The 27,450-nt window shown below is 40.5% G+C and overlaps 1 protein-coding gene across 3 annotated transcripts; it reads right to left on the bottom strand.

The window, feature by feature from the left end:
- Positions 1-1,865: 1,865 nt before the first annotated feature.
- RAD50 (RAD50 double strand break repair protein) lies at positions 1,866-20,100 on the bottom strand. 3 transcript variants are annotated; one of them, XM_031598463.2, is made up of 26 exons: positions 20,012-20,100; positions 19,296-19,514; positions 18,882-18,965; positions 18,491-18,642; positions 17,698-17,886; positions 17,389-17,593; positions 16,804-16,932; positions 16,407-16,572; positions 15,724-15,917; positions 14,962-15,168; positions 14,043-14,225; positions 13,678-13,835; positions 12,919-13,094; positions 12,201-12,438; positions 11,166-11,355; positions 10,420-10,546; positions 9,983-10,176; positions 9,784-9,894; positions 9,167-9,259; positions 8,971-9,084; positions 8,125-8,252; positions 7,086-7,310; positions 4,454-4,539; positions 3,868-4,010; positions 2,770-2,903; positions 1,866-2,507 (listed from the first exon to the last, which is right to left on the bottom strand). In XM_031598463.2, the coding sequence occupies exons 2-26, from the start codon at positions 19,422-19,424 to the stop codon at positions 2,321-2,323; spliced, it is 3,942 nt and encodes a 1,313-aa protein (XP_031454323.2). In that variant the 5' UTR covers positions 19,425-19,514; positions 20,012-20,100; the 3' UTR covers positions 1,866-2,320. The 3 variants fall into 3 exon arrangements, with proteins under 3 accessions (XP_031454323.2, XP_031454325.2, XP_031454324.2); XM_031598465.2 differs by having other exon boundaries at positions 17,698-17,883; XM_031598464.2 differs by lacking the exon at positions 20,012-20,100 and adding an exon at positions 19,889-19,990.
- Positions 20,101-27,450: the final 7,350 nt, after the last annotated feature.

Here is a 27,450-nt window from a genome sequence, read left to right as displayed (position 1 = left end):
GCAGATGAAAGGTGTGAAAAGCATCACTGCGTTTTTTCATTACTTGAATACTGACACCTGATAACAGACGGGTTAGTTTCGTTTCCCACCTCGTTTCTGTTTTTTTTTTTTTTTTTTTTTTTTTTTCCAAGTCCTGACAAAATCCTTCATCTCTGAAATGCACATGTGTATACTGTCTGCAGCCAAGGATCAGAGAGAGGCTGGTATAACCAAAACGTGCCCAGACTGCTTCAGAAAGGATTTGCAAACTGTGTCTTTAATCTGGGGACAAAAAAGAAAGCATAGAATACGCATATGCAGGAGAACGCTTCAAAAGATAATGTAATTCTTCATGAGCTGGGATGTATGTGTCATGCTAAAATAAGCAGGTAGAACAGGAAAATTTGTGAATTCAAAGTCATTTGGTTCTGTTGATTGTATCTTTAAGAAAATTCCCCTTCAGGAAGTAATGCTAGAGTCAGTGAAGCTTCTTTGTTAAAACTGCAAACGCAATGTATGTTAGTAGCATTTTCCTCTGTCTTCTTTCTTCCCCCACCCCAAGTTTGGCGTTCAGCGCCTTTTCAGGGGATTGGTGAGAGCGTAATTGATAGGAAGTCCATTCATCTGTTTATCTTTGAGTGGTTTCTCAAGTGGCTGGGGCACCTTGGTTCTTTAAACTCACGTTTTCAGAAAATTCAAGTGAAAATAATCCTTAGTTTGAGTGCTCGGTTTCTGGTGCTACTCTTTATGGCAGCTACAGCCAAGGCCGCTCAGCTCTGGTCCCATACAGGTCTCAGGAACATCAGCTACAGAGACAGGTAGATCCAGGGTGCTGTTAAGTTTTGTGTATCAGTTTTGACACAGTTATTATCCGCATACTTTAGCAAGTGCTGTGAGTCCTGTCCCTTTTGGACTATGAAAGGCAGGACCATAAGTATCACAGCACAACCCACAGGACCTCACGGAGCCACGGGCCGCCATCCCTGCAGCAATGCCTTGGGGCAGCAGGGCTGCCTCTGTCCGTGGTGCTTAACCTGCGCCAGGGCCGCTCATCCTCTCCTCTGCTGCTTTCGGAAGCTGCTCTTCATGTGTGGGGAAGCATGGGACAAAGGCATCCCTGCCTCTTGGAGCAGGAAGAAGGGAGTGTGCAACATTTCCAGGTTCATTCCTGCATTTTCCAAAGAGAAACATGCTGCTGTTTCGGTAGTGGTTTATAGATTCTTTCTGTGAAACTGAGTATTTGTCATTCACTGTCATCTCAGGTTCAGATAACAATTGGCGTCTACAAGAAATTAAAGAGCTCTAATTCCAGCTTCTGTTAGTAGACATATGCCCAATTCAGTCTAGAATAGATGCTCCCTTACTTGGTTACAGACATCACAACCCTCAGGGCTTGTGTGACTTCACAGACAACAAGGTCTGCAGCTGAGACACCTCATCTAAAAGCTCAGTACTTCTGATGATCAGGCCCAGTTGGCTTTTTGGCTGCCATTCTATTTGAGTGGCAGGTTCCCTTTGGCCAAGAGTTGCTGCTGTACCAAAGGAAGGAGACTCAGAAGAGCTCTGAGCAGCGCAGGTGAAGCTCAGCCTTCCTGCAGATTAACTCCCCAAGGCATTTTTGTTATCATTTTCAAAGAACTTGTTCAGATACTCCAAAAGATAAAACCATGACCAATTAATCTAGATTTTGACATAATTCCTATAAACTTCATCATCTTCAGCTAAATGACAGTAAATGGCAGTTCTGCCCACAATAAGGAAAGAGAATATGGTTAAAATATGCTTCTGTCATCCATTCACTCATCTAGTCAGAAGGGACTTTCCTTTATTCTTAAGGAAGGTATTATACTTAGTGAAGATTCTGAGCAAGGGTACCTCACAGAAACAGCAGCAACGTCCTTTGTGAATGCTGTCAGTTTTCTGAAGCCCAGGCAGGCAGCTATGAACAAACCGTGACTAGGGATGTGAATCAATCTTGAACTTCATATAAGAAAGTGATGGAGAGCAAGCTCTATGGTATTGACAGAGCTACAGCTGTTCCAAAGAATCTGCAACCGGATCTATTCCAGGACGTATAGAAAGACCGCCAACACTTTATTTTCACTTTGAAAGCATAAAATGTATCTAAAAGGTAGCTACTTCGTATTCACGACATTCTACCAAATAATGATATTTCAACCCAGGTGCAGAAATGCACACAAAGATACTAAGTTTAAAAGTATAATAGTTTCAGAGGCCAGCTAAAATCTTCATGATACCATATGACATGAAGACACAGAATTTTCAGATGCCCCCCTCTGAGTTCTGTAAACCAACCTGTAACACACATTTACTTAAAACATTAATGAACATATGAGCCAAGGGAGCTGACGCTGCACTTCATGATCTCGGAGCACTGATCAATGTTCTTCTTGATCCTGTAGAAAGTTTCCACGTATTCAGAACGACCCAGGAGTTCCACAAAATCCTCATCATGGGTTATCACCAGGAGCTGAAAGTTCCGTTGTCGTGAGCGGCTTTTTATTATCCTACAAGGACATGTTATTCAGTGCACATATATTGCATTCTAGTTTTAGTACTTCCTTTCTCTCACGTTAAAAAAACCAACACGTAAAAGTGACAACCCCCCCCCCCCCAAATTACAGAAGAAATATTTTTCATCTTCTGAGTAAAGAAAAGGGAATCTAACGTTACTGTTCTGCCTATGTCAACAAAGACATACAATTTACTTCTGCTGACTGATACTAAAATTTGAAAAGTGTCTAAGTCTCACAAGAAGAGATTACTTACTCCACGAGGGCATGTGCAAGAGATTCTATATTTTCTCGATCAAGATTGGTAGTAGGCTCATCCAGTGCCAATATGCCACAGTTGAGGCAGAATGTTTCTGCCAGAGCGAGACGGATGATAAGAGAAGCAAGTACCTAGGGAACCAAAAAATCTCAGAACTTAAGACACTTAAGACACACTAAAAAAAAAATCTCAGAACTTAAGACACACTGTGACTTAAGTTCACATAACAATGTACTGTCAGTTAACTATAAATTTGTGACCTAGTTATTTATTGAAAAACTACATTAAAACTTGAAGTTTGAATTGAAAGGTCCATTCTGTAAAGTACTACTGGAAAACAGGAGAGAAGTGAAATAATCCAAGTCTTGGAGATACTGGAATTAAGGATGCTTCAGCACTGCCATCAGCACTACCTCTTCTCTCTGCTGAAGCTTCATCCCATCAGTGCAAGGAAGGTGGAAATCTGCATCACTCAGTTTGAACTACTGACCTCACGACTCCTTACTAAAACTGAAGATGGTACTACTTAACATCTCACATATTAGTTTGGTATTATGAGACCTCATCGTGTTTTTATTAGCTCCCATGAATTAGTGAAAATCATAGAACACTTGATGGAAACAGGGCTAGCAAAAATATTTTCCAAACATCACAACTGCTGTCATCACTGCTCACGATCAAAGAAAGATTCTCAGAATATCAGCTAAGACACCGTGAACAAGTTTCACTCTCATTTACATAACATTTTAGCATAACTGCTTAAGGAGAAGATGCATTTTTTTGCCTACTGTGGTGTTCTATAAGAAGTTTTGGATTCCCTCTATTAGTATAGAATTTTCAAAACAAATACACTTCTACATGCAGGTGAGAATTTGACAGCATTTTTCACATTCGAGAAACAAAAGCACCACATCTCTTCACGGAATACCTTTTCAAGATGTTACTGCTGTATGCGTTATAAAATGCTGTGCACTGTTTTGCTGCATTCATTGATTTCATTTTCTGTGGCTGTTAATACTATCTGGACAGGAAAAAGTAAGGAGAGGAGACATCTCAAGGCCTGGCTGTCAAGGAAACTCACACAGACCACATTACCTTTTGCCCAGCACTGCACCTTCCTCGCATATCCAGAGCCGTATCTCCTTTTATCATCACTACTCTGTAATTGTAGCTTCTTCTTTTATCAGATGCTGAAACGTTTTCATCTGCATCAGAACGAATTTCTATATATTCAATATCTGAAAATGGAGACAGTTTTTCCATTATTAAAAATCTTTAAAAACGCCATATCATTAAATGGCTAAGTTATATTAGACTGAGAGATATAGTATACAGAAGCTATACAAATCGACTCGTAACTCCTACCGATAGATAATACTTGGAAATGATTTTTGTTTTTAAATTGAAGAAATAAAGGTGAGAATTTGACAGCAGTTTCCTTAGCTCAAAGAAACCTCAACTTTGGAAGACATGGAAAAAGGAAAATTACCTCCATTTATCACAGAGCTAACTACAAAATGTATAATAAAAATGACACAACAGTGGTAACCAACTGACACAGCCTTCCGAATGAAACCAACCATTTCCACCTCCTGGATTTCCAATAGTTTGAAGAAACAATTTTCAGTATGCAGTGCTGAGTATAAAACAGATCCATATGGACAACACTACAGATACACACCTTGTCCTCTGTAGGTACTTCGCCAAAGGTCGCGGATTATTTTGTTGATTTCTTGCATCTTCATGCTATGAAATGTCATTATTGCTCTAAAGAAGAACAGAAAACCACCAATTTTGATACAAGCCACTCTGAACTATTACAGACTACAGGAGAAGGGAAAAGCTCCCTTTCCATTCTCTAAATACTTTCACTAAGAATATATTAACAACTCATTCACCTTGAATGCAGAAATGTACAATTAATTAGCTAAAGGGATGTCATGACTAGAGTTACCTTTTTCTTCAGCAGTGAGAGTAGCACAGGATATAATTTAAAATGTTAATGTTTATTTCCCTGACTAGTATTATCAACAAGTCTTCTGTCCCGTAATAGCTGATTCCTCAGGAAAGCATTCAAAAAAGGACATGATGCTACTTATCTAATAAAGACTTTTAAACGCAGTGCTTTTAATGAAAAAAAAAAAAAAAAAAAAAAGCTTGCTTGCTTGATGCAAACAGTTTCTTTCCAAAAAAAAAAACAGGTCTGCATTCAAAAGTAATTCTGAAATTGACTTTTTACGCGTACTTTTCCCACTTCCCCTCTTACAGGAATCACTTCTACCTGTTCTGAGGAATACTGAAGTCTCGACTCTTAAGAGGATTAGTTGTCTGAAGAAAGAAAAAGCATGTTCTACTATTTACTTGATTAAATCCAAGAATGCATTCTTCATCAGCATCTATCAAAAACCTCTAAATATTAAATCAATAAAGATCAATAGATAGCATAAAAGAACACACAAATGTCATTTTTTCCCAGCCACATGTACAGCTTTCAATCTCTGGCCATTAGAGTTAACATTTCGTCTCACTGATTTTTCAGACGATTACCAATAAGTGATGCTTATCTATTTTTCTTGAAATTACAAGTCTGCCTTCCTGTTTTGCCTTAAATAGAAACAATAGATGGTTTGATACCACACAAAAAGAGCCTGAATTCTAAAAGGGAAATTCTTGGATTGCATTTCCATTTAAGCTGAAAGGAAGGAATTATAAATGCTCTGAACAGATTACATCTTCACAGAATCAATTTTAGACTGCTTTACATTCAAATACTAAATACATTTATTTTATCATTAACGCTGATTAAAACAGAGCTCCTCTATACCCTACTGCTCAACAGCCTTTGAGACCTGTCTTTCTGAACTACAATCTCCATGACTGCATTTAGTTTATCCTCCAGCTCGGAACTCTGTGTTCCAAGGCTTTATTCTGTGTGGCCAGAAAATGCTCTACCTTGTATCTCAAAATGCTGCTTGGAACTTTCACAATCATTTCCTCCACCCCTTCTCTACGCTATGCAAGACTTAAGAAACTTTTATCAACCCTTCTCAGTCAACTTCTTTTCAACATGGAAACTTTTTTTTTATTTTTCAGGGGCCTGTATATTTTACTTTCTATTTGTTTACAGTGTTATAGATGCTATTTTTGGTCGGTCAGTCCAAAAGCATGAAACAAGCTTCCAGGGGAAGCAGGAACAATCACAAAGTTCACTACACTTTCCATCCAATGCAAGTTGCATTTCTTTTCATCTTTGCTTTCTCTGATAAAAGTACAAAACCACCCACATGGGAAAAGGGTAAAAAACAAAACCAAGCCTCACCTCTGTATTGCAATATTCTTTAATGCAAACACAATTGTTTACCTGTGAAGAAGATCATGGGGAACAAGAAATCTATGTGGCAGATCGTATTTATGGTATGACCAGAATCAGCAGTGCTGGGACACACACAAAAGCTTCCTAAAAACATCTTCAAGTGGGAAAAACTAGAAAGCAATAGGGACAGAGGAACAGCCTGAAGGTTCCTGGCTCTTCCATCAGTTTTTATATTAAAAAGGAAGGTGAATGTGTTTATTGTCTAGAAATCTTCCAATCACCAGAGGCAGCAGAGCAAAAGATTATTTCATGCCAGGATTTCAGCACAGAAGGCACAAACGGGTCATGAGTTGGGTTCATTTCCCTACTGCCTCTCTCAACTTGAATTGCTGTAATGCACATATGAGTCCTAACATGTACAAGCAGTACTCAAAAAGGGTCCTTCAGAGAACTGAGAATAAAACTATAACGATCACTGAACTTACCTAAATCTACATTAAACTCCAGTTAACATCACCAATGCACTTTTGAACATTATACACATTACAGAGTTCCCAGATTCTACCAAACCTGTGCAGTCTGTAGCACATTTTCATTCATTCACTTTGCTTTCAGGAATCAGTTTTCTTCAGAAAGCAAACAAAGGAAGGTTACAGCAATTTGTTATTTAGGATAAATACAAAAAGAATAGAAGTAACACAACACTGTACAACTTGCTATCTTCACATAGCAGGGCGGTTGAAACCAGATGATCACTGTGGTCCATTAGTGACCTGTGGCACTGCAGTCCTTTTCAACCCAGGTCATTCTATGATTCTATGATTAAATATATTAATTTATTAATAGAAAAAATTAACCACCTCAAAGAATTGCAACGGTTTACTATTTCTACAAGTTCTCTTAGGAAGTTTGATATTGCAAGCTGCTTTTGCATCAAGGCCTTCAGTGGTAATGAAAACTATACAAAATACAAGAACTAACCTCACACAACAATACTTACTTATCGAGGGCTTTGTAATAAATGTCCAAATCTTTGTTCACCAGCTCTGTTGTTCTCATAACAATCATCATCTCCCTGTGCTTTTCCTCTGCATCCTTGAACTGTGACTCTCGAAGCTCCTTTTTAAACCGAACAATCTCTTCCTCAAATCCACGCTGTCGGCCCAGTGCAACGTGATGGTTTCTTTTCAGACCTTCTATTTTCTCCTCTAAATGTTTTTGTTCACTGCCAAATCACAACTGATCAATAAGTCTTTTGTATGTAGTGTCTCACAATATTTTGAGCAAGGTTCTAATTTGTAGCACCTTTTAGACAGCAGCTCGTTCTTTTGTACATATAAAGTTTATGAGTCAAAATTACATTATTAGTGTTGCTGGAACTAAGACACAGTTAAAATAAAAATACGTTTTTAGCAAAGTTAAATACATTTCAGTCACTATTCTGAATGGGAAATTATCACACTCAAAGTCCAAAGTGCTATAATTGACTTAATTGCAAGAATTCCATGAGGATACTGAGAAAAAAAAATGCAATGAACAGTTGGGTGCCCTATCAGTTGGGTGCCCTACCAGTTGGGTAAGCTAAAATAAATAGTTTGCACATAAGGAGCTGTATGGGGATAATTCCTTGTCAAAAACATTTATCATCTGAATATTAAGCTGCTATTAAACTACAAAAATAAACACAGACTTTCCTGCTGAGACCTATCTGAGAAGACTGCAAATGAACTATCCTCATCCAGAGACACATTGCTTTTTGAACGTAGACTAAACAGTGGAAATTGTTAGAAGTAATGGCTTAGATTGGAACAGGTTATGTGCGTATTTGTAGACAGAAGAACTCTGTAATTTCACTAAGTCATCTATGTTGTCATGGGGATCATACGCAAGCATGAGTCTGAAGGAGGAAGCAGTCCACGTGAACGGGGAGAAAGGTACACACTACGAACACAGGAAACACTGAAACACAGTGAACACTGCATTCAGATATTTAATTAATTCTTACACACAACATGCTGCTCTGTTCTGAAGATGCTTACTTTTTCAGCTGTGGGACTTTCATTTCTCCCATCTCCTTGACAAGTTGTTTTATATCATCTTCGACTTTTTTTAGCTCTTCATTCCGCTGCCTCAAAGTAAGATTATCCTCCAGCCATCTCTCCTGGATCTGTTTCCACAGAAAGTAAGAAGTTCTATGAAGTTTCAGTGTATCAATTCTCAGTTACCAAGTATGAGGGCTGCACAACTCAACAACATGCTTTGAGCATAAAACAACTGACAACACTGAAAACTATCACAATACAAACTTATTTTGTACTAGAAATAGGGCATGTGGAAATCAGCATATTTCAATCTGAAAAGATTACATACAGTAATTATCACCACAGATAAACCTAAGAGTGATCCTGTGTGTGAATATTAATCAATGATACAAGTGAGAAAATCATGTAGCCCCCTAACTCAATTGTACAGGTAAGACGTGAGATGGAGTGGGGAATGCACTAGAGAACACAGAGTTGGAAATACACACAACAAGAATTTAAAGCACGTGACAAAATCCAAAGTGACAAACTACCTCTGGTACCTGCCGTGAGAAATGCCTTGCAGCAGCCTTCTTTTAGAAGGCAGGTATTTCCCACACAAAGCTGCTTTTGAAAATGCTGGCTATTATCACAGTGGATTTAACTCTCTTTGAAATACCACGAAATAATGGAGACTTTTTTGTGTGTATATAAATCACAAGACTTCTTGTTTTTTAGTTTAAGCCTAATGCCCCACATAGCAGCCACTCTGACCGACGAATCATTAAATAACTCGTGTGCACCAGCAGACTGAAATCACTTCAACTACACAACGTATACTTCACTCTGAAATAGTGCACCTACTTTTTGAGTGTCAATATCCTGTCGAATAATTTCCATCTCCTTACTAATCTTTTCCTTCTGTTTCTCACAGGCAGCTAACTGAGAATTTACTTCATCGAGTTCACACTCCTTTTGCTAAAGAAATAAAAAAGAGGTGTATTATTTATGTACAAAAATGTTTTTAAAAGCAGATCTTTATCGACCGTTTTTAGGTTACCTTCTTATATTCTTCCTTTCCTTGTTGAATATAGCTTTCAATTTCTTTCATGTACTTATTTATATCTTTAACTTTCTCTTTTATGCCATTCATCTGCAGGGAAAACATTTCAAATGAATTGCAGGCTCACAAAAGTGGTATGACTTACATCACAGATTTGCAAGACACAATTCCTTATTGTAATTCCCTTTAATATACCAACAAAATACTCTGACTTTTGAAACCCAGATGCTCCTTATTACTCCTTCCCAAAATAAATGATAAATACTCATTTGTGCTTAGACAAGAGGTACACTTGCCCTGAGAAAGACAGGTTTGCCTCTTACCAAGGACAGCTTGCAGTCATTCTTGCTGTTCCTCCTAGATCTACTCATTAGTGACCTCTGGCACTAAAAGCCCTCAATATTGCCAAATGTCCCCAGAAGCTTTCAGTAAGACCACCAAAGATTACATTACAATTCGTTATGCTCCTTTTCTTCCCCTAAATTTCCACAAAACAAATGCATTAGCAATAGCCACCACTGTTTCCTAAAAGCCAACTTGTTATCAAGGCTTCCACCCATGCCCCAAAACCAGCATGTAATCCTATCACCCAACCATGTCAAATGCAAACAAACCTTCTCTTGTATTTCTTTATTACTTGCAGTCCTTTTATTAATTAGATCCTCCTTGTCTTGCTGCAGTTTTTCTAAAGTTGCATCCAGAGGAAATACCTGTTCTTTTGCTTCCTGAAAAGCAGTTAAAAGAGCCCTTTTTATTTTCACATTCTGTCAACGACCAACAGCGACCCAACAAGGGTTTCTCATTATGTCCTACCTTGATCTCTCTGTATAAGGACTGAACCTCAGTGGTTAATTCCACTGTTTGTTCTTCCAGTTGCTGACGACGCTGCAAGCTGCTGGAAATCTGAAGTTTCTCTGCTCTGAGTTCATTCACTGTACTCTTCAGCTCCTGAATTTGATTCTGCTGGTCTTGCTTCATTTTCTGATTTAACTCAATTTTACTAGTAACTGCAGATAAAACCACACAGTGAAACGGTCAGTACATTATTAATGGCACTTTATGTCTTCCTTATATAAGAAACCCAATTCCAAATTAAGTTATTATGCCTCCCCCAACAACAATCAACAAACAAGAACTATTAGAATATGGTTATTTCCAAACATAAGTAAACTGAAATTTATACTTTAATGACAGTAAGTCAGAATATTATTTGTAATATAGAAATGAAATATCAGACTTGTATGACCTACCTGTATCCCACAAGTGTTTTTTCTCTTGTTTCTCTTGGCTTACTTGCAGAACAGTTCTATTTAAATCGACCCCTAGCAGCTTAGCCTCCTGCTGAGCAATTTTTCTTTCAACGTCCCTAATATCAGTCTGAAAGTAAGATGAAAAGTGCTGCTATTACTGCTATTATATTAGTGTTAAACAACAGGCTTTTCTTTCTTTTCTTTAATTTTTGGCACACGGAAGCAACCTGGGAGCTTGAGGCATGTATGACACAAAGCACCTTCAAGTGCTCCTTTGCTGGAGCAACATCACATCATTAGCACAAGGTTATGTTAGCCCACAGGCTGCTGGAAGCTGGCATTCCTACTGGTGAGAGGAAATCAGTCAGTATGGGCAGACTTCTGATGTACCCAGGCTATCTCAAAGGAGTTACACGTACAACCTGTCTCTGCAACAAGCGAACTGTTTAACTTGTTTTATATCATCTCTGCCAACACAACAGCTGGATTGACATGACGGGTCAACAGTTGGACAATGGGTTGATGGTTGGACTAGAAGATCATAATGGCCTTTTCCAACCCTAATGCTTTTATGATTCTATGATTAGTATCAAGATCAGCTTTGCTATGCTGTCTTATAAACTATTTTCACGTGTTTAAAAAGTATTAACACCCCAAATTCTTTGTAGTATTGTTGAATAAGTACTTAAATAGTTGGCAGCAAACAAGTGTCACTTCACATATTGACAGAAATTACAAACACATACCTGGTACCTTTCCATGAGAGTTATGTCCTGCAAACATGCATTAGCACCTTCCTTTTCAGACAGAACTGTTTGCAAAAGTGTTTCCTGTTCTTCTATCTCACCCTTTAGGCGTGCAAAATCCCTGTTCACAGTCTGCAGCCTGTTCCTCAGGTCTGGTATGTCCCTTTCTTGGAGTTCCACTACAGTTTGCCTTAAATAAAACAAAAACCCAGCAGTGTAAGTTCAAGATATTCAAGACCACAAAATCTATTATATGAGTTTAGCCCAAATAGTATTCCCTAAGGCAGGTGAGATTTAAAAACAAAACCAAACAAACCTCTTCTGGTTTTTAATATGAGTACAGTGCTACAGAAGGGCCTACAATCCACTGCACAGGAGTGCCCTCTTGTGAAGGAAAGGCCTACTCACTAACATAAGTTCTTCAATCTATTCAAAATGATGGTCTACAAATATTGCAAAATCAGAGCCTCTTATCCACTGGCAAGGCATCTACTTGTACTCTAAATTCCTCTACTTTTACTCTAAAACTGGATCTTAGAATAAGGAAAAAACCTCAAGACTCCCACAGAATCAAGATTTTATTAAATAGTGATGTTCCCGTTAAATGGTTCAGTTCCCATTCTATGAATGCAATTTCCATTTCAGCATTTTTAAGAAACTTATTTAAGGCATTGTGTGAAAACTTTAGAAACAACAACAACCAGCCTGTCCATTTTAAATTGTAATGACAAAAAACAAGGAGGATAACTGCTCCTGTGTAATGTAAATGACTGGTAGAAAAGGTAGTATACAACCACTTCTTCTGTCTCACTCTCATAAGAAACATCAAAGGATCAGAAATAGCAAAATTATAAGGTAGTTTAATATTGCAGACCAGGTGAGCAGAGAAAAAATGCTGGGAAAATATTTATCTCTTAAATGAATTACCTAACCCTAAAATAAAGCGTCTCAGTCGTCAACATAATTTCTAATAATCAAAAAACAAGAACTCCAAAGAAAATGGCTTGCAACAACACCATTTGCTAAGTACTTTACCTAATTGGTTTAAGACCCATCATCTCATCACGTTTTTTCTCTCTTTTTTTAAGCTCAGACTCTGTTGACTTCAGTTTGTCTGGGGCGAGACGCAGCTTTGACTGCAGGTCACTGATCACATCCTGCAGTTCAGCCTCCGTTTGAAAAACTCTTTGGCAAACTGGACAACATGACTGGTTCTCCTCTGTCAGCTGCGTAATGAACTGTGAATAAACTGCAGTGGCTCCAGCAAGCACAGCTGGTTTAAAAAGAAACAGATGATGTTGAATATACAGTACATAATAGGTCAAAATTAGGTACATATTTACCACAAATGAAATAAAATTTTAACTTTCAGAACAGTGAGATAGGAAACTAAAATGGCCCTATGCAACCTGGTCTGAATTCAGGGCTGTCCCTGCTTTCAGCACTGTGCCCTAGATCACCTCTCCTGAGGTTCTCTCCAACACAAATTATTCTATTTTATTAAACCTCAGCCATCCCTCAGTAATTATCAGTGAAACTAAGTACTCCCATAATTTCTTCTGGAACTGCTTTCTCTCAGAGAGCAGTGGGCCCTATGGATCTAACCCACTATGTCACACTGCCATCTAATGCCACACTGCTAGCCCTGTACTTCTCTTCATACCTGGCAGATTCAAGAGTTCAAACATTTCCTTAGTTTTGTGAAGGCTTATATTTAAAACGAGCACACATGCAGAGCTACAGGCAAATTTACCTCGCTGCTTTGAACTTTTTTCAATGTCATCTTGCAGTTTGTTCAGGTTACTGTCAAAATCTTGACTTCCACAAACATCAAAAAGCTTTGCTTCATAACTGGACAACTGTTCTTCTTTTTTTCTTAGTTCAGCACTGATGTAATTTTTCTGTTGTTCTGCTGATGCCAGTTGTTTGCTAAAACATCAATGCACAAACTCTTACATTACAGAAACACATCCTTAAGTTTGTGTTCCATACTTCTGAATTATGGACTGTTTTTAGACTACAAATTCTGCCTCTTTGGCTCTGTGGAAATTTAATGTCTATCACTGCACAGTGTGTTGATGTCTCCTGTCAAATTCTTTTCTATAATTAAATGAAATCAGGAAGATGCAATCACACATGGATCGATATGGTTATTAACCATTCTGCAACTCATAAAAAAGCCAGAGGGCCCACCATTTTATTCCCCAAAGCACATTCATTCAGATAGGATAGCATAAATAATTAAAGGTATATTAGAATATTGTGTCATCTACTTTTAGTGCTGCCTTTGACACACTTCTAATGACATGTCTTGCTTTTATTAACCAACACAAACCATACTGGCTACACATTATATACATTTTGCAGGCTGCTTTCTTTCATTTGGAGGACATCTCTATAAACAATCATGAATTAAAGTAACAAGTACGTTAATTATATTAAACTTCCCAACACTGAAATTCATAATTGCAGAAATACTTCTGGAGACATGATCAATTAAACTAATACCTACTTTAGCAGAGCATGTCTATTCCTTGTCTCGTTAATCTCAGTGCTTTTGCCATGAAGCCAGTCTTCAAGTTGTTTTTTGTTTGGAAAATATCCCAGCAGTAGTGTCAGTTCTTCAGAATGTCTCGATTTTACTTTTCTAATCTGCTCCTCTTTGTCTGCCTTGAGAAATAAGGCATTTTAAATTAATGTTTTCATATGTTCAAGTTTAATCCACTCAAGTATTCGTAGAGGAAATGGTTTTCACGAAGTCACACAGAAGCTTTACACACAACATCATGATAAATATCTGAAAAATACACACATATCCTGGAGGAACTGCATTAAGGTCATGCCACTTCCCTTTCTTTGAAACAATAGAAAAATTACTTTGTCTTTCTTCAGCATCTCCATTTGGGTAATGGTTGTGGTATGTAGATTCAGCTGCTCCATCTCCTGGTCCAACCTCCGAAGAGCTTTGTCCAAGTTCATTTTCTCATTCTGCAGAGTTTGCACTTCCTGTTCCAGAGTTTCTACATTGCTGTTCCTCTCAGCTTTCTCCAGCTCATGCTCCTAAATAAAAAAATAAAAGCCCAGAAGAACTATATAATCACAGCAGACAATAAGATTCTAACTAAAAGGAAGAAGAAGAAAGTTCTTTAAGTTGAGGGAGGGAAGATTTAGGTTGGATGTCAGGGGGAAGTTCTTTACTATGAGAGTGGTGAGGTGATGGAACAGCTGCCCAGAGAGGCTGTGGATGCCCCAACCCTGGAGGTGTTCAAGGCCAGGTTGGATGGGGCCCTGGGCAGCCTGGTCTGGTATGAAATGTGGAGGTTGGTGGCCCTGCATCTGGCAGGGGGGTTGGAGATTCATGATCCTTGAGGTCCCTTCCAATCCTGGCCATTCTGTGATTCTTTAAAACTGCCCAGCAGCAATACCATTTGCTGCACAGGATCAATACGAGATTTGCAAAGGACACATGCAAAATGATAAAGGCTGTGATGCTTTCATAAGAAATTGTACAGCAATGTTCTGAAATGTAGTAAATTACAACGTTTCACAAAATGCAATGCTTATAACCAACTAGCCTCTTTCATAAGCAAGTTATCTGGAAAAAAATACATCTAACAGCACTTATTTTTCTGGGCCAGTAATTTAAGACTATGAAAATCTTCTGATATCTACATAATCCAATGATACCACAGCCATGGTTACTACAATATTGACAACTCAATGAGCTGAAGCAATATATTCTAAGCGTGCATTTCCATTTCAAACTTGTATAAACATTTCAATCACTTTAACTTACCGTCTTTATGATCTCCTGATCCAACTCCACTATTCGGTCTGAAGAGCCCTCCAACTGACGCAGCTCATACTTTACATTCTTCAGTTCAGCCTGCCTCTTATTTTGAATGTCTGATTTCAGGTCAATGGTTCTCTCTAATCCAGTCTTCCTATCTCTTATTTCATCGATCTGTTTTTGTTTCATTGCTTCTTTCTGTGTGAACTCTCTCTGAAAGTGAGCAGCAATACATTCATTGTTTTTTTCATACGAAAAAACACAGTATTCAAACTGCTTCTTCACACTAGTTTGCAAATATCCACAGTTACAATGCAAGACATGGAAATAGTCAGGTACTGAAGCACTTTAACAGGAATGTTTTTACACAAGAAAATGCAAACTCATAATGGTAATGTTTTGTGACAGCAATTCCACGTTGAAGATAAAACAAAGTTGCTTGTTTTCTTACCAGCTTCCTATTCTAATTCTTTCTCGCTTGCTTGACATGGCTGCTGAAAAGAAAAACTGATCTGCAAAGCTGCCTGCTCATTAGCTTTGGCAATTCAAATCACTCAGTGACCCCTCTTAGTTCCAAAACTAACTTTTGTGGAAAGGTTCAAACACCCCATAATAAAAAATACAAGAACAAAAAAAGGCTCCAGTTCCCCCCCCCCCCCCCCCAGCACTCCTTTTCCCAAAACCATAAAGACACATATGGACTAACAAGACACACTAATAACTAACATGGAAAACAATAACACAACCCAAAAATGACACAATCCTTACCATTAACTGATTTGCAGCTTCTGCATCACTCTTCTGCCTCTCTTTCAGTAACTCATGAAAAACGGCAATCTGTCTGTCATTAAAAGGTGCTTGCTCAAAGCCATCTAATTCCAGCTGTGCTGACAAAGACTGAATTAAGGAATCCCTCACTTTGATGTGCTCTTGGTGACGATCTGCTTGCAGCTGTAGACGACCTTCATGAGAAAAGAAAACTTACCATGAATAAAGCCCTCTGACTGCCCCCACAGTAAGAATATTACAGATTCAGTTTCCACATGCTTCTTGGTTGGAATAGATGCATACAATCATAACTGGTTAGTAGTCATTTTCGTAACTTATAGCATGTACAAGCTCAGACAGCAAAAACAAATGTGCTCAAAATCACCAAACTGACAGTGTTTTATACCACCAGAAATCATCTACTTTGAGTACTTCTAGAAAAGATGGTCCATCTAAGAACAAACATACTGCACGCTGTAATTATAACTCAGAACAAGTGCACATTAAAAATCCCAGAGGAAGGATGCTGAGGTGTGGTTAGCTGTGAGATTCCCACATCACACTGACCCAGCACTAACACACATTTCTGGGGTTTTGTCCTATCCAAATACTTGCAATTCCTATCAAATCCATTTCAGGTCTTAACGACATAAAAATAAATACAAGTTTGTAGACCAATGTACCTCGTTCAATAAGTAGTTCTGACTTCTCATCGTTAAACCTCTGGCATTCTTTAGAGGCTCTATCTAATTCTCGCTTACAGTCTGATAACCTCTTCTCCTTTTCCTTCACTGTTCTCTGGTGGTTCTTGTATCTATCCCTGAGCTGTTCATCTGTTCCTTGAAAAACCTGTTCTCCAAACAAAAAATAAAGTCAGCTTTTAAACACGAGTTTATAAACAATACTATGATGTTCAAAAAACAACAAAGGTTTTAGAATAACAGAACCCAAGAATTATCAAGTGAGCCACTTGGGCAATGGAAGTGTTTTTAACCAGCATCTGGTGTGTAGCCCATTTGGCAGCAAAAGACAGACTGATTTTTCTGTAGAAAGCATAACAGCATGGAATTTAAAGGCAACCTTTTCCATTTTCTGTTGCAGATCTTGATTATCCTTTTCCATCTGCCTCCTCCTGCTCTCCAGGGCTTTCACATCATTGTCCAGTGACGTTACTTTTGCAAGATTCTTCTCAACTGCTGCCAAAGAACTCTGCAAAGGAAAGAAGGGTGCAACTAAGAGATCTCATTGGTTTATGATGTGCTATACAATACAGTACTCTAAAGTGTAAAACCTTTAGTTTTATGAAATACTTTGAAACAAAAAAAAAAAAAAAATTTCATTCAGTTTTAGTTATAGCTCACGATAGCTTTATGGGTAACAGCTAAATATTTAACAGACATCTTTTAAAGTAAGACACAAAAAACCCACCCCAGTGCTGCTACAACAATTTCACAGACTGTTCTCATGCCTCCAATGTCTGCAAACAGATTAGAGCAGCATCAGAGGTTTGCTGCTTAATTCTGCTGCAGAATACAGGATTAGTTAACAGTATAAATGTGTATGCTTTTAATCAGGACATCCTTCTGGCTTTGACATTTTGCTGTGTTCTTTTTTACTTATGTGTTGTTTTATATAAAATCTTAATGCAAATAACACAGAAACTACCTTTAGAGGGTCGAGCTGACTCTCAATAGATTTTATATTCTCCTTAGAAGCAGACAGCTGAGCTTCTGTGTTGGCAAGACTGTCCTGGATTTCCTGGGCTTTTTCTTTATTCTGTTTTAGGTATTTCAGTTCTGTCTGACACTCTTTCACTTTCATGCCTTGTTTCAGCCGTACTTGACGGAGAGTTTCCAGTGCTTTAATATACCTTAAAAAATAAAAATAAAAATAAATCACACAACTGTCACATCCTGTTGGCAATACAACCATCACTACTGACGGATGGAACTATGCCTCAGTAAAGAGAAAAACCTTGTTGCTGAGAAGATCTCATCAAACTTTTGTTTCAGGGCCTTCCCTTCGCTTAATGGCCAGTTGGATTCTTCTTGGTGGCAGAAAATGACATTGTTAAGCACTGACTTGGAAACACCGAGGGCACTGATCATCTCTCGATCAATTTCTGCACACTTGGAACTGAGACTGACCTTCTCGCCATGCCTACTTAGCACAGAAAGAAAAGCCACGGAGTTATTAGCAACTCTAAGCTTTTTTTAATTAAGAACAACAACAACACTACAAGCATTTTCCATTGTACTGGTTATAAAGCTTACTAAGAGTAACAATTTTTAAAGTACATAATTACCATTTAAATCACTGGCACTTTACAGTAAACGTTTCTAGTCAAGAGTACTACACATTAAAAAGCTCTGCAGAACCACCAGAGGGAGCAAAACCAATTTTGAATAAAGGCAAGTGAATACACTTCTTAAATAGGTAAGACTGAAGTTAAAGATGGGCTGACCATGCCCTGAAACTGAAAGTGGTGCTAAAGGAAGTAAAGATTATGTCTTCCATGCAATGCTACTTTCAATCTATATCATTAATAATATGACTCTCAAATAAACACGAGTCCATAGATGTTAGCAGTTCTTAAAACAGTGGCTTTCAAATGTGAGATTTTGAATCAATTAATAGATCAAGTGCTAGAACTCCAGACCTTTCATCTAAGAGCACAGGCAGCAACTTTAGAGAACACATCATGAAGTTTTCTCATTTTATACATAAAAATACACGGATCTCACACCGAAGTCAGTAAAGAACTTACTTTGTTCTGGTAATGACCCCTTCAAGTGTTTTAAATTCTGTTTTCTTGCTTTTCTGGGTACAAACCATGGATCGTTGGACAGCTATGAGCTCTCCATTAACATCTCGAAACTGCAATCGAATCTGAGCTCTCACATCTGTTTCGTTGGCAACCTTCAGTAGAAACAACAAGAGAGTGAGTAAGGGAAACTCTTCTCAAACTCCAAACAAGTGCAAGCCCTGCCAGCTTCCAGAAACCCCTAGTTCTGTTTTTCTTGAAATAATATGGTCAGCTCATGTCTACCAAATCCTTGAGTATCCCTATTTTCACCACAAGCCTGAGTGCAGCTGGGGATGTTACTGAGGACTACACACACACTAAATCTACTAAATCTAATCACTGGGGCTTTTACCTTTGGGTCATGAACAAACGAATTTCCTTTGGTACCAGGAGGGAAATCTCCAGTGGAGATGTATTTAAGGCACTCGATGATGGTCTGAGAGAGCAGAAAGAAGCACATAGTCAGAATGACAACTCGGAATAAAAAAAGATGGGCAACAGTCAAAACACTGCGATAGCCCAAATGCTCACAAATAAAAGTTAGACGGGAGGGGAGGGAGAAATAAGACACGACTTTTCACTTCTCAGCATCACGAGAAGATGGTTTTGCAGAAGCAGTTTTTGAGGGCATGGTGGGGACGGGGCGATGGTTGGAGCAGATGATCTCAGTGATCTTTTCCAACCTTAATGATTAATTATGCTAATCAGCACCACCATTTTCCACAGAAAAGCACTATGTGGGATCGGCCGGCAGCAGAGCTCTCACCGTTTTCCCTGCGCCGTTGGGTCCCACCAGAATAGTCAGGGGATTAAAGAAGGTGATAATTTGTTTATCTTTGTCCTCCACTCCGAAACTCCTCACTCCCAGGATGCTCATTTTCTCAATCTTCGCCATTTCGGCACAGCTTCCCCTCTTCCAAAATCGGAAACGCAAACGCCGCAGACCACAAACACAACGAAGGCTGGGGAAAACGCGAGCACAGCCCTACGAGAGGACAGCACGGGCACGTAAGCACGGGCTGACGGCTGGGCTTTCCCGAGCCCAGCATCCCTCAGGCAGCACCGGAGCTCGGCTGTGCCTCCCCGCAGCCCAGCGCGCACACGGCTGCAGGTCTGGCAGCTCCTCGGCACCCAGCCGAGCGATTCAACACCGGCAGAGCCCTGAGCGAGCGCTCGGGAGAGAAGCGGCTCCCATCACAGCCCCCTCCATTTGTTGTTTATTACGCTTTCCCACTGCCCCGTTCCTCAGAACGTCCCGCCCCGCCCCGTCTTTGCGCGGTCTGATCGCACAGCCGGCCGATCCGGGGCATTTCCTGCAGAAAACCCGCGGGGCAGCGCCGGGCAGCGGGGCTTCCCCACCGTGAGGCGGGGGTGGACATTTTCCAGGGAGAGGAGACGGCCGCTCGGCACCGCCGGGCCGGGAAACGGCACTGGGGCTAAACGCCCCCCCCCACCCCCGGCCCGCTCCCACAGCGCGGTCACCTCCGATCCCCGCCGTGCCGCAAACGCCCCGCGCCGCCCCGGCAGCCACCGCGGCCGCCCTCGCTCCGCCCGCCACTGGCGGCCCGCCCTGCCCGCGCTCCACAGCGCCTCCTGGCGGCCGCGCTGTGCGCTGCGCTGCCCTTGCGGTGCCCTGCGCTGCGCTGAGCTGCGCTGCGCTGCTCTTCCCGCGGCTCTTCTCCACCCCCCCCCCCCCCGCCTCCCTCTGCTCCCCACAGCCTTTTGACTCTTCCCCTTTGCTCCTCACCGCTCGCACAGCCGCCCTCCTCTTCCCTTTGTCCCCTCTGTACTCTCCAGAGTCCCGAGGGCCACCCGGGGGCACCCAGCTGTTTTATCCCCTGGTGAAAAAGGCGTTAACGCTTCTAAAAGAACTGCAAGCGGTTCTAAAATAATCGCTTTTTAGGGTTTTTATAGTGTTCCCAGCTTTCAGCCCTGGCCCGGTGCACCCCAGCGCCGTTGCACAAAATGGCAGCTCAGTCCAATGCCGACCCCTTGCTGGACCCATCGCTCAGGGCTGAATCACTCGCTGCTGAAATTAAGAGAGCGGAAGGATGGTGTCTGTGCCTGCAGCGGCCCAGCTCAGTGCTTCAAGCTTGGGCCAGCCAGAGGAAAACCACATTTCCAGAGTTTGATTACCGCTCTCTGCCCATTACGCGCTGTTGAATCAAAACCAGCGAGAGAGAAAGAACAAAAAGGTGGCACAGCATCACCAGCTCTGAGGCCACCTGGACCCTGCAGCTGTGCCTGACCTACGTGTAACTGTGCGTGCTAGCGAGTATTTCCAGCGCTGAGCCCTCAGGGCTGTGGGTGAGCGGTGGTTCACCACGATGCCGGGTGATGCATCCCTCTCACAGCGACCATGAGAGCCAGGAAATGGTTTACAAGTCTGAGGTGTGGTACAAGCCGGTAATTCACCGTGCTTCATGGGAAATCTAGCTTACCAACTGCAAAAATCCCACCCTGACCTCTTTGTGCAGGAAAAGGATGAAGCGTGGTTATCTGTTTCACTGTGGGATTACTCCATTTAAGTTTATTATTCCTTCAGATCTCTATAAAAATACTACGTTCTTGATGGTTTTGAAGCTGATGTCTTAGCTAGGTTCAAAGACAAAGCTGATGTCTTAGCTGCTGGTTGAAACGTGCCAGGACGATGGCACAGGGCAGCAATTGCAAGGCATCAACCATCACTCTTCAGCTTTCTCTTTCTGGATTCTAGATAGTGGTGATCACTTACACACCATTCTGATTCATGGAACATGAAACCCAGGCAGATGTCCTCTCATGAAGTGGAAAAGATGTAATTGTAGGGATGTAATACTTTTTTCCACGCTTTGCACCCGTAGTTGGAAATAGAATATAAGCTAAATTCTTTCTAAAGAAACTGTAACACCGCCATTACCAACCCTGCTTTATATCTGCTCAGAATTTTATAAAAATCTCTCATGCACTCTGAGCTGTCTTGCACAAAGATGAGATTTATTGAGTTATTGAAATGTGGAAGTAAATTGCAGCGTCTTTACGCTGAGTGAAGAAAATCTGCTGCTGTTCCATGGAGAGCTCAGTGGCAGCTGGGCACAAGTGGCTCCAGGTGACTGGTGCTGGCAGTCTGGTAAGAAATCCAAAGGAAAACTTATTTTCCTGATTCATTTACACCAAAATTAGAAAAACATGCAGAACTGACCCTTACATGCATCCAAAGGGAGATTGCAAAACAAAGTAGTTGGAGTTCCGTGCAGTTGGCCACCAAACCAACTTGTTTTGCTTGCTTTGGGTCACAGTGTTAAGCCTCTTTTTTATAGTTTCTTTTTTAAGAAAAAAGAGAAAAAAATGGGAACAGATGATGCCCATAGCCAGGGTACATGTTGTATAGTAGTTGGTTGTATGATGTAAGTCTGGTTCTCAAAAGCAAAATCAGTTGTTCAAAACTGGTACAAAATACTGTGACAGAAACTGCACTGGAAGAGCTGTTGTTTCAACTGGTGTTCACTGGGATGAGGAAGTAAAAGTTCAAATCACTTTAAAATGTGTGATCTATTTCTCACTTGGAAAAGGAAATAGGGAAAAGGAAGATAACCACTTCCCTACAGTATGAGAAACTTCAGCTACTCCTGGTTAGCCCCTCAACCACCTGAGTGCTTTTCTGTGTACCCATGAGAATATGAACTCTGAATATTGTTAATTTTCTGACACTGATCATCTTGGGATAGTTTTTAAAATACTTTCAGCATTCCAGCCTGCCCAGGAAAAGAATCTGAGCAAAAACCTTTCACAATTTTATGTTACTAAATAAAGATGTTAAAAATGATTACACGCACAAAGTGCATAAAAATCATCTAATGGAGCATCATAAGGATAATACTGGCTAGTGATACACAAACACTAGATGTGTTTGTAGGCACAGTCAGTGCCACACAGCACTGGTTTGACCAAAAGTTACTCAACTACAGACATTTTGTGTCTGCAAAGGGATTGGAAAGGAATACTGGAATCTGGAGGCAGATTTGGGGGCTGCAGAAAGATTCAAAGTTATTGTGGGTGAGTAAAAAGCTCTGTCAGTGCTCAAGCTTATTTTTTCTAGGGCCCCTTAGTACTAATCTGCCACATTCATTGCAAGAAGCAACTCTTCCTCTTTGCTCAATAGCTCCTATTTGTCTCCCAGTTAGAAAAAGGTCCAAGCAGAACACAGAAAACCAGAGAGCTGCCTTTTCCTCCCTTCTCTGCAGCTTTCTTTCTGTCTCCTGCTGACTGCAGGTAAACCAGGCCAGCTGCCAGACTGGGGAATTTAACTGGCTGTACTTCAGCCATCTCTGAATTTGGTGAGTAACTTTGCTCTGCTTACTGCATGAAAGGAAACAAAGCAGCAAATCTTGCACTGATCAAGTTCATGGTTAGATAACGGATGTCAACTTTGGGAATAGCCCTTTGTACTCAATCCCAACATCATCTGCAATTAAAATGAACAGCAAATTAATGATGAGGAAGTTAGCCTGGACCTTATCATGAGCTGGCAGCTAGAAGATGGTTTTGTGGCTAACAGTTCAGACTTCATCTATGGTTGCAATCTGGTGATAATCCTGCTTTTTCTGATGGAGAAAAAGGTTCACAAATGTGAACTGACCACTACAGATCTTCAGATACGAAGAGGTCAGCATTCGCTTCACTGTTGTGTTACTGGAACAACAGGCTCCAGGAATATTGCCAAAGCCAACAGCAGAAGTCACATCTGTGAGGATACAGGAGAGCATCTGCTCCTTTGCAGGTGCCTGGTCAAGGACCTGTTCCAGGATAGTGAGGGATTATAAGAAAGGGAAGCAATGAAAACCAATTTTATCTTTTATCTGATCGTACCATTTACTCGTATGGCATTAATATGTTTCTTTCCAAACCTGATCTAGAACCAGCTTTCAGTAGTCTAAATTGTGTTTTGTGTATAATTGAATTCACTGCTTCATAGAGGCTGAGGGAGACAGATGTTGTCGTCTCCTGACATGAAAACAGCTCAGATCCAAGCCATGCCACAGCCACCAGCAGCTCCCACTCTCCCCCAGAGCTGCCAAATCATTTTGGTTCATCCTCATTTCTTTGCAGTCAGCTCCATTGCTGCAGATGCTGCTCTTCATTCACTGCACTGTCCATCTTGCAGCATTTTATAAATATTTTTCCTTCTTCTGCCCATCCTTCACTGACAACTTTTTAACCTCTGTGATGTCTTCATTTATCTGGTCTGTGTTCTTTCTATGTGCCACGAGTTCTTGTTTCACTCTGCTCTATAGGGCACACACATGCGTACTGATGATATCTTTGTGCTCAGCTGGAAAATGGAACCTTGCATGTGGATCTTAGGTGCTTTTTGCTTCACTTAGTTGAATGGCATCTTACTGGGAGTCTCTTATCCTATGATGCCTTCATACATTTTTTCCACTGCACTCCCACGTACCCCCTGTAATGTCACTACTCTTTCTTCACGTTCTTCCACAAGACTCATTGATACCATGATACAAACAACAACTGCAATGCTTCTATTTTGGATGATGGACTGGAACCTGCTGTTATCACAAGTCCTGTGCATCTTGTCCCTCTGCAGGCTGTACCTAAGTGCTGTGTCACTTTGGGCTGTGATCAATTTGAAGCAAAGCTTTTCAGTATTTCAGAGCCATCCGGAACATTGTTGATGAGACTGTAATTCAGATGCTGGTGACAACCAATGAGGATTAGATTATTGCCAATATAGCAACCAAACAAGTGGAATTTTTCTCAGACAGCAAAAGGTAGACTCCAATAGAACATGATATAGTAGACACGTTAACATCTATGCTCATGTTTTTAATCAAACTCTGAATAAGGAGATTTTTTAGTTAGAATCACAAGATCCATTTGAGAGGGTTGTACTTTTCCTGTTGAATTTTGGGACAAAAGTATGTATTTCAAGATCAAAAATTATGTACAAAGTTTAAATAAGCGGTATTTTCAACAAGACAAATTGGTTTGTTCATAAAATCAGATACCAATAAATTCCTTGACATGCACAAGGTCTCCTTTGTCTTTGACCCCCAGGCAGATGCCTGTGGAAAACCAGATGACTCTTCTCACATTTTCAGTGATTAGCTTGATTTTGCTGGAAAGTTTTAACCTTTTCGTGACTGATTCTAACCTTCTCACAAACACTTGCCAGCCATCTGGAACTGGTGTTTAGCCATTTATTCACACATCAAGTTTTTCCACTACCATTGCAGGACGTATCAAACTCAAGCAAGGTTTTTACTTGATGCCAAGCCTGCTAATTGCTACCCTTATTTCTACCAAACTTCTACTATTTAGCTGTTGACAGTTAAACCCGTGCTTTTCCCATCTATATATCACATGCTAAGTTCTGCAGAACAGCAAGGGGGATAGAGGAAGGCTAAAGAAGTCAAATTTGTTAAGTTGCTTTAGAGTCTGTGTATGTCTGTTTGCTATCATTTGTTTTACTAAACCTAGAACTGCAGTATATTTCAGAAAACCCTACCGAACAAAGGAGGTCATATTGTGGAGCACAATGTAAGAACTACTGAGGTTTCCAGATCTCCATCTATCTGACTACAAGATGCAAAAAGAAGAACAGAACCACATAAATGTATAGGTTATACAAGGAATACTCCCATTTCCTGTGATGAGCTTTTGATATAGTGTAAGAAAATGGCATCTCTTATCTACAAAGGTATTTTCCCCTTCTTGATGTCAGAGGGAAGGAAACCCCCAACCTGTCCCCACGGAGGCATCCCACAATGCCTACAATAATTTTCACAGTGCTCTTGTGCCTTTTCTTATACAAGAAAATTTTCCTTTCAATTTAGTAATCAAGGTGTTCTTGGGTATATATAGGCTGCATATGGCATTAAAAAGGCTTAAATCAAACGTAGCTTTCCTGGAAGCAAAAATGCTGTTTTTCTACTTTTTCTTCTTGAATTGCTGCTTCTCTGTCTCCATGGGCAGTGCAATAGAGGAATTTCAAGAGAACTTCAAGGCATTAGTGGAGCTGGCAAACCAGGAGGTGGGTCATTCTCTTTTCCTCTTTATTTTCTACAGTTTTCTTGATGGGGTATGAAGTTGCATATGGGCTAGCAGCAGCTCCAGCTGCATCACCCATGTTTTATTGCTAAACCTGAGATGCTGAAGGCACTGCATGTCAGCCTCCCCTCTGAAGCTGGCACTGTCCCCAAAGGAAGTTCAGAAATAGAAAACCTGATGAAGGAGATAGGTAGGTAGAGATGCTTACGGTATGGCAGACTCTTAGAAATACCTTCTAACATTATTCTCTCTCTCTTTTTCTTTTTTTTTTAATCTTTAGCTTTTTCTTCATGTTCCTGCGGGGAGATTTCAGGTAAGACTTCTAAAAGTTCTCTTGTACTGCTGCTAATCATTTGGAAAATGGGAATGGGTTGTAGCTGATCTGGAGAAAGAGACCACTGTGAAAGACCCAGCATTTCAAAACTGGAACGCGTGTGCTAGCGGTGTTTTCATGAACAGCTGAAGTTCCTTATGCACAAAAAGTTATGCAGAGGAATAACAAATTTGGAGGCCTGGGTCTTTGAGCCTTTGTCCTGCTGAAGTCAATCTCATGAGCCCTCTGAAAGAACCGAGCACCAAGACTGTTCTCAGCACCGATGCCCAATCCCGGTGTGGGACCAGCTGCCATTTGGGGCAGGGAACACGGCTCACACCAAAATGCTGCACGTTCTTACCTCTGGGCAGGCAGAGGAGCCAGGCATTGCAAAGCACAGTGGAGTTCATCTCTGAAGGATGCAGTATGCGGGCACAAGTTGTCTCACATAACCCTCCGTGCTGATCGGTGGCTTCAGCCCGTGGCCTGCAGGTTTCTCAGGCTCTGTAAATGACAACAGCCTCATGGAGAGTAACCAAGAGCAGGTGTTCTGCTGCTGGGATGCCTTAATTTCAGGGGAAAATTGCTTGTTTGCAATTTTTAAAAAGATAAAGAGCAGCACCTGATAGACTGATGGGTGTGATGCTTCTGTCCTGCACAGAGAACACAGCTCTGAGAGGCAATTAGCAGATCTTATCTCCTCAGGCCACTCGCTCTGATCTCACTAAAATAACAACCCCCAGCAGCCTCTATTCCTGTTTACCACTCTTGTTGCTGTGTTGGTTTGTATTTCCTTTATAGTGATCTGTTCTGATTGCTTGTTTCTTCCTCTCCATTCTTTAACTTCCAATCCCAGAAAATACAGGAAATCATCCCCTTCCTACTCATAGAGAAATAGAGCAGGAAAGTGAAATTTCTATTTCCAAACAGTTTGTTATGGAATTTAGTGAGATGAACTTTAACTCCTTTGACATAATGTAATTTTGCCATTGTTTGACTATTTTTTTAGTGCAGCTGTGTTGGCAGTCACCTGAATAGAACCATGGCACAGCTGAATACCAACAGCTACTTGGAGAATGACCAGATGAGAAGGCATATTTCTCTGATGGGGAGAAACGTACACCACATAATAGCAACCTTCCACAGAGAACGTACAGTAAGTTCCTTGAGTACTATTGACACTGATTGCATGGGCAAAAATTAGAAATCACTGTGACAGGACTGCTCATTTCTTTTCAACCCATGCAAAATTAAACATCTCTGAACATTTTGGTCCAATAATGTCAGTGGCAAAATTTTGGCATTATCTCTGTAATACTCTTAGTTTTGCACTTTGAGTATTACAACTGCCATTCAGCAATGGTTGTGTAAAACTGCTTACACGAAGGTCATGGAGTTGGGATGCAATGTACAGCTTCCCAAAAAATGCATGCCCTCCTGTAAATCCTGGGCTTCACAAGCCTTCGATCAGCTCATTCATTGTCTCTCTCTTCTCATTAAACACTGCCTGAACAACAAGCCACAGTCACCACCACTGTGCTCTTTTCATCCTCCTCCTTCT

Source organism: Phasianus colchicus, chromosome 15 (assembly GCF_987193195.1).
Source record: "Phasianus colchicus chromosome 15, bPhaCol1.hap1.1, whole genome shotgun sequence".
Classification (NCBI taxonomy): domain Eukaryota; kingdom Metazoa; phylum Chordata; class Aves; order Galliformes; family Phasianidae; genus Phasianus; species Phasianus colchicus.
Note: the sequence above shows the minus strand (reverse complement) of the source record. Positions and strands in the feature narration are given on the sequence as shown.

What these genes read in the sequence shown, in the direction of transcription:
- RAD50 (XM_031598463.2), bottom strand. Translation starts at nt 19,424, where the DNA reads ATGGCGAAGATTGAGAAAATGAGCATCCTGGGAGTGAGGAGTTTCGGA. An exon ending in TGCAACAGAAAATGGAAAAG is followed by an intron (nt 16,573 to 16,803) that starts GTTGCCTTTAAA and finishes TTTGGAGAACAG; the next exon opens with GTTTTTCAAGGAACAGATGA. An exon ending in ATAAAGAAATACAAGAGAAG is followed by an intron (nt 9,260 to 9,783) that starts GTTTGTTTGCAT and finishes TTTTCCCTGCAG; the next exon opens with ATGAATGGCATAAAAGAGAA.